We start from the raw sequence: 7,938 nt of genomic DNA, 5'->3' as shown, positions 1-7,938 counted from the left end.
ATATCAAGAACTATGTAATGTTTTGAACAACCAAGAATAAAAATTGAAAAAAAGAAGTTTGCATCCATAAAACTACAAAAATTAGAAGAACATCTAAAACTTTGAATTGATCTTGATGTAATTATGGATCTGCCCAGATGATTCAGCCAACACCAGTGCATATCTGAATTGGTCACTTCCATCCCTGGGCATATTCCACACTCCAGCTTTGCATCACCAGATACACTAACAAACCGAGGGGTCCTGTAAGTACTTATTGAGAAAGCAGAATCAAGGGCCTGGGGCTGGGACTGGGCTCAGTGGTAGAGCACTTGCCTAGCATGAGCGAGGCCCTGGGTTTAATCCTCAGCACCACATAAAAATAATATAAAGATGTTGTGTCCACTGAAAACTAAAAAATAAATATTAAAAATTTATCTCTGTCTCCCTCTCTAAAAAAAAAGAAGTAGGAAATTGATAATGAATCAGTAAGCTCCCATATTTATTTAATGCATTGTAATGCAAGGCTATTGGCAGTGAAATAAATGAATTTTAAAGGAGGTGCGCCGGGAAATGCTATGTTTTTGTTTTTGATTCAATGACCATGTATATGAGAGAGAAATGATTTTTAAAGAAATTAATTGAAAACTGAAAATCTTTTCATTAACATTAATTATTTTCATATCGGATTTAATGTAGATATTAAATGAAGTAATAAGTTATAAGCTGTTTAATATATCTGAGACAACTCTGATACAGATTTAGATATGTACACACAAATGTTTTATTCAGTTAAAATTCACATGACTAGGTTGAAATATGATGTGCAGATACTGAAATTGGAATTCATGTTTCATGTCATGGCCTCTTTTCAGAACATTAGACTGAATTTCAGCACAAAATAATATTTCATATTTTTATCTTCTTTAATGTATTCTAAATAATTTGGTAATCCCAGAGAAGAACAACAGAAAATAGATTAAAACAATCCCTTATTTTATATGTGAAAGAAATATCTTAATAATTAGCTGCTGCTATTATATATTTTTAACTGATGTTCTCTTTTTTCCCCCTTGGGGAAGTTATCTTCAGGGGTTTGCATAATTTGACATCAGATATGGAATTCCATATAGTCTTTGTATCAATATTTAGTTATTTGCATCTCCTTTGCAACCAGCTTTTTTGGTATAAAACATCTTAGAACCCAAGTTAAACATCCAATGACTTTCACCAAGATGGATGTCTCTCAATAGGACTGGTGTATGCTATTTAATTTTTTCTAACTTTATACATTAAAGTTAAACTTAATTTACTTTTCACTTCAACTCATGTAAGAATTTGAATGCCACTCATTAGGATTCAGTAGGTTCTAGTTGTAGAGGAAATGCATGTAAAGGTGGAGGTCGCAGAATTCATCTTTGGTGCTCTGAAGGCCCTTCAGCTCTAGCAGGGATCACTGGAGCAGTGATACCCAGTCTTCATGGACACAGTGGATGGAGCCTGTGTTCTGGTTGGATCACATGACAGCAAGGCAAGTCTTCCTGCTAATTGTCTGGGGTGCTCATTGGTTCCTGCTACAAGTATTCCCTTGCCTGCAAATTTTAAGAGATGCTTTTATTCAATAATCACATATATTTAGACTTTTGTATTTTCTTAGGTAATACATATATTTATATTTTTGTCCACTATTTTCTTATTAGTGAAGTTAGTGTTAGTGTTCTCGGAATTTGGAGTTTGATGCATTGCCTGCAATATGTATGAACTCTTTTTTTTTCTTATTTTGTTATATTAAAATTTCTAGGTATGTTGACAGTGAGTATATGTCAGTTGCAATTAATAACTAGCAAAACACATTCCAGTTTGGCCACTAAAATATTTCAAAAGACATAACCTCTGTGAGAGGATGAATGACTGCAAAAATGCATTAGAGAACATGTACAGATACAGGCTTACATTACATACTTACAGAAAGTTGATAGTTGACATAGGGGAGACACTTAGGTCAGATAATTAGTATCTGTTATTTCATTTTTATCAGACATGACAAATGTCTTAAATATTACAGAATTAAGTTACATGGGGGAGTCAACAATCTTAATGCTCACCTACAACTTAGCCCTAAGGTTTGGTCCCCATCTCTGGGTCAATCATGGACATAAGAAAGACTGGCAGCCAACACGGCCTAGGAAGGCAATGTGGCTTCCCCAGGGGATGGATTTCACTGTCAGGACACAGGGGTTGGTAACCATGGCCCTCTGTTTACTTCATGGACAAGGACTTTCCTCGTTTTCTAAGTTCCAGAAGGAAAGAAATGTTACTATGATTCCCTCTACACTTTTGGTTATAACTTCTTTAGGATTTGATTTTTGTGTATTTTCAATGTATTTATATTGACACAATTATGTACCAGAGACCTTCCATATTTATTTCACACATCACTAAAATGAGATCACTAAATATGATCAAATGATTTCAGGATGTTTTCATGATTAATTTGTAAGGTTTGCATCTGTGAGTTTACTTGATAGAAGTACTATAAAGTATTTGATGAATCATAAACAAATATAATCTCAAATGTTTATAGCAAAAAACTTGAATTATACTCATTCATTGACGATGCATTTGTTAACATTATACATTTTATGAAGAATAAATAGAAATGATGGCATAAATTAAAATAAAAATTATTTTATAAGTTGAGGTACCCAGGACCAAATAAGGTGACTTTAGAGTAAGCAGTATGACTTCTGAAGCCCAGCTATGAAAAGCATGATCTCTAATTAAGATCGTCACACAAGGAAGGCTGAAATGCATCTTTATCATTTCCCTGAGAACAACTGTGTTCCCATTACTCTCCTCACAGCATCCTTTACCTGCTGGTTCCTGAGACTGTAGATGAGAGGATTCAGGAAGGGAGGAACCATGGTATAAAAGGCAGAGAGAACCATGTCCTGGATGGTGTCAGAGGTTGCTGAGGACCTCAGGTATACACCTGCACCAGAACTAAAGAAGACGGACACCACGAGGATGTGAGGGGTGCAGGTGGAGAAGGCCTTCCCTGGGGCTCTGGTGGGAAATTTCAGCACAGCAGAAAATATGCGAAAATATGACATGGCAATAAGAGTAAAGCAGCCACCACCAATTGCCACAGCAGAGACAAAAAAAAGGACCATGTTGCCGGTGGTGTCAGAGCAGGACAGCCTCAGCAGAGAGGGGACATCACAGAAGAACTGGTGAACCACGTTTGAGTGACAGAAGGACAGCCAGAATGTCCTTTCCAGTGTGCACACCTGCATACAGCAGACCACTGACCAGGGTGGCCAGGGTCATGCGGACAGAAATCTGAGGGTTCATGATGAGCGGGTACTGGAGGGGCTGGCAGATGGCCACATAGCGGTCCCAGGCCATGATGGTGAGAAACAGAAGTTCAACACATGCACAGAAAATGACCAGGAAAACCTGTGTTGCACAGCCAGCCACTGAAATGGCCCGATTGCCAGTGAGAGAGTTGACACAGGCATTGGGGACAGTGATGGAAATGTAGCACATGTCCAAGATGGACAGGTTCCTGATGAAGAAGTACATGGGTGTGTCCAGGTGCTTGTCAGCAGTGTTGACAGTGACAATGAGAAGGTTCCCTAACAAGGTACCCAGGTAGGTCATTGGGAATACTGTGAAATAGAGGAAACTCAGATCCCAGCCATCAGGAGAGCCCAGGAGGATAAATTCAGTTACCATGGTGGCATTAGCCATTTGCTGGAAATTCTGGTTGTCTGGGAAGATAAAGAGATAAAGTGAAAAAAAAACAGAATTAATGCAATTACTTTATATATTCATATATACCATGTTTTCTTGTATTTTGCAGTTTTTTCCATTCAGAGGAAGGTCACTCTTGTTTTTCTGATATCTTTACTTATTTTTGAGCAGAGTTCACCTCCCAGTGCATGTGTGGAGGTCTGCAGCCCAGGGTCTGGGCCTGACCTGCAGGGTTTGTCCTCAGCTCCTCATCAGGCCTCCCCTTACCTACTGAGACTCCATGCAGAGCATGTGACAATGTTTTTCTTTTTTTAATGATCTATAATATAGTTACCTTTATTCTCTTCCATGAATACAATTTATTAAAAGTGTAATTAATAATTCTTATTCTCATTAATTTTCTAATATTTGTTGTGTTGTCTCTCAAGATTTACAACTTACTATTTTTTTTAAAGAGAGAGAAAGAGAGAATTTTTTTGATATTTATTTTTTTCATTTTGGTGGACACAACATCTTTATTTTATTTGTATGTGGTGCTGAGGATCAAACCAGGCACCCTGCACATGCCAGGCGAGCGTGCTACCACTTGAGCTGCATCCCCAGCCCAATTTTCTAATATTTTTCAAAGGAAACACTTCATTATATAGGAGTATTTATCTCCATGAACATGAAAAAAAATTATTCATGAAAAAAGCATTTCAAGTATTCAAACTTTCCTATTCCAGGGCTGCAGGTCCAGTGCTGTGGTAAACTGAGGGGATCTGACTGCACCTGGACTGTCCTGAAATCCCCCACTCTCCCTGGTGCTCCCCAGGGTGGGGTGGTACTGTATGCAAGCCACACAATCTCAGACAGGGATCTGATCCTGTTCCCACTGGGGCTCTCTTTTTCTCTCCAACACATCAGTGTGAGGTGTTTAAAGCTCCAGATTCCACCCCAGTGACATTCTCCTAAACTTTTATTTTTATTTTTTTACCTCAATGTGTTTTTACTCTGTGTTCAGCACCATGAAGTTGCAGATTCTTTTGTCTATACAATAATTTGTCATTTTCTTGTTGACACCTTCCATTTTAATCCTTTCCTCCAAATGTCATGATTATACAAAGTGATACTGACTGTATACCCTAAAAGGAAGATTTTGCTCATATTTATAGCACTTCTGAAGCAGCTCAGACTGGTTCAATCCCAAATCACCAAAACTGTCATTTCTTCAGCCCTCTGAAAATCTGGATCCACCTCAGCACCTTGCAAGGTTAACCACACTCACCCTTAGAAGAGCAATCTTCCTCATGAGTTTGTCTGGACCTTACTTAAAATTTGTGTCCCCCAGGGTCAGGGGTGTGTGCCCAGACACAGGTAGGTTGGTGTTAATTTCACAATTTCAAGGACCCCTACTCAGTCTAACTGCAATCTCTTTCTTCTTCTATTCCCCATTTCTCCCTGACACAAACCTAAATCTCATGCCTCAGTGACCCCCTTTTTCACAGCATGCCCTAGAACTTGCTGACAGAGGCCCTTTTCTATTGTGACATAATGATTCCATTTTCCTCATTACTATGTACTGAGCTTTAAAGGAGGCTCAAATGTAACTTTTCCTCAGAAACCCACTTTGTAGCTTCTAATTATTCTTCTATTTCTCTCTAGTGTTAGAAATTGACATGTTAGGGCTGAGGTTGTGGCTCAGCAGAAGAGCACTCGTCTAGCATGTGTGAGTCCCTGGGTTCAATCCTTACCACCACATTAAAGAAAGAAAGAAAGAAAGAAAGAAAGAAAGAAAGATGATATTGTGTCCAACTAAAAAATAAATAGTTAAAAAAAAGAAATCAACATGTTATTCTACCTTTCAGGAAATCAATATGTATTTATTTGCTCTTGCAAATTCCTTGATTTTTGACCATGTATTCCTTCATGTTTTTATTCTGTTAGTAGGAAGTGCATGACTTCATGTGTAGTAGTTAGTAAAAAATGCGATGTATCATAATCGACTAACTACTAACATGAACTAAGTTTTTATTTGACTTATTTACAAATGAGTAACTCCTAAATTGGTGAAGCCCTCTCTTCACATCTATAAGAAATACAGTGTACCTTCTTTTGCCATAACTCACCCTTGCCTGTGGGCATAAAGAAAAATATTTTCAAATTAGGTAATCTTTCCACAAATATTTACTAATGATTCATAACATTGCAAAATCTGCTCCGGATACTGGGTTTTACTAAAAGAAGTAAATTATCATCTTTAAAACATAATTTGAGTACTGTGAAGGAAAAATAAAATGGTACATATGTAAAAATTCAAAGAAACATGAAAAATATTGAAAGTATGTATGATGAGACTAATCAGGTTTCTTTATGGAAATCTGCCAGGTTTTTCACCTTTTATCCTGGATTCTGGTATCTTCAGGAGTTTTGGTTGATCATCCCAGAACATCCTGTCACATACAGATGGGACATAAACATGGGTTTAAATCTAGAAGTTGCACAGAACTATGGAGACATTTTCTTTCTTTTAAAAAAGTTTTATTTTTTTTGTGTGTGTATGGTGCTGAGTGTTGAACCCAGAGTCTGGTGCATGCGAGGCCAGCACTCCATCAACCATGATATGTCCCTAGTGCTCTTTCTTTATTATTGTTTTTAACACTAAACCACCTACTGCTTTTCTTTCTCCAATAGAACTTAGAAAATTCTCGACAACTATTTTGAATTATAGAAACTTACTTCATGTCCTCTTTTCCTTGTGTGATTTAGGTATAGTTTGATAAATTCTTCTCATTTCAACTTTCTTTTTTCATATGCCAGTCAATATCAGGAAACTTCCAATTATGGAGAACTGATGCAAAGTCATGTATAAATACAGTAAAATAAATGTACAAAGCACCGCTTATTTTTTACAAAGAGCCTGAGACAATTTCAGTGGATTCTAAAGATATGGTGACTTTTTGAACCTGGATTTTTAAAATAAAAATATGGCTTCAAATTGCATAGACTCACCTTAAAATTTTAGTATGGTTCAGTATGACTTTCTTATTTAAGGGGCAAAAAATACCTATAGAAAATTCCCTCTTAAAGACAATAAGATGAAGGTATAAATAACAGAAAGGGTTGGTAGAAGTGAGAATCAGGACAATGTGTGTGAGGAGAACTAGCATGTTTTAACTCCAGGAACATGAAGAGGGACTGCCCAGGTGCTTTCTCTGGAAGTGAAAAGCCAGGAGTTTTTATTTTTTGCATTTCTCTTGATAGTGTTTCAAATAATTAAATATATGGTAAATAGATCATTTCAAAACTGCTAAAAATTATTTGGTTTGAAAGATCCAAGAATTAATTATTTCTAAATTACATTTCCATATTAGGAAATTGATTAGTGTCTTTGATAAACCATTGAGGAATGCTGAGGTACATATAATCTGAAAATTAAAATATGCTTCCAAAATTTTGCACAACTTAATATTTATATTGATACCCCTAGACACACACATCCTTATAGTCATACTGAATATACACTCAGTAAAAAATGTTAAGAATACAATTGAAAATTTGGGCACAGTGACACATGCTTGTAATCCAGCAGCTCAGGAGGCTGAGAGAGGAGGACGGTAAACTCAAAGCTAGCCTCCCAACTTGTCAAGACTGTGTCTCAGAATAAATAATCAAAAGTTCTGGGATGTGGCTCAGTGGTTAAGCACCCCTGGGTTCAATCCCTGAAACCCGGAAAACAAAATGTAACAAACTGAAAAAGTGAAAAAAATGATATTTGTGATCAAAAGAAAGGGGTAAGATTAATGTTTAAATATTCCAATGAAAATTGTATTCTACATTAAATATCTTATTTCCCACAGTTATTGACATATGTGCATGTTTATCAGTTGTATAAAAGCATTCCTATCTATCTACGTATCTTATACCATATTTTGCATTTTGTTCTTGTTATCTTAATGTGAATGTGTTTGTTTTTCTCTGAAATTTTGTGAACTTTCAAGTATACTATAAGTAATAGTAATCTGAAGAAAAGAATTTTAAACCATGCAGAATCAGATGAAAAGTTTTCACACACTATATTAGCATATACAGTTCAGATGTCCCCAAGGTCCCTGTGTTCCTATTGTAGCAGTGGCAATCACCCAAAACCATAGTGCAGTTTTAAGGACTCTTCACACTTGCCGTGTTCTTCTCAGAATTAAGAAACCTTTTCCTGGACTAGCT

The 7,938-nt window shown here is 36.6% G+C and overlaps 1 protein-coding gene across 1 annotated transcript; it reads right to left on the bottom strand.

Moving 5' to 3' along the window:
- Positions 1-2,798: 2,798 nt before the first annotated feature.
- On the bottom strand, positions 2,799-3,732 carry LOC107160681 (olfactory receptor 14C36-like). Its single transcript, XM_015507324.1, is given in 2 exon segments — positions 2,799-3,251; positions 3,253-3,732. Coding segments are annotated over 2 exon segments (933 nt in total).
- Between the last annotated feature and the right edge of the window lie 4,206 nt (positions 3,733-7,938).

Source organism: Marmota marmota, unplaced genomic scaffold, assembly GCF_001458135.2.
Source record: "Marmota marmota marmota unplaced genomic scaffold, marMar, whole genome shotgun sequence".
NCBI classification, from domain to species: domain Eukaryota; kingdom Metazoa; phylum Chordata; class Mammalia; order Rodentia; family Sciuridae; genus Marmota; species Marmota marmota.
The sequence above is the reverse complement of the archived record's forward strand: the minus strand, read 5'-3'. Positions and strand labels throughout refer to the sequence as shown.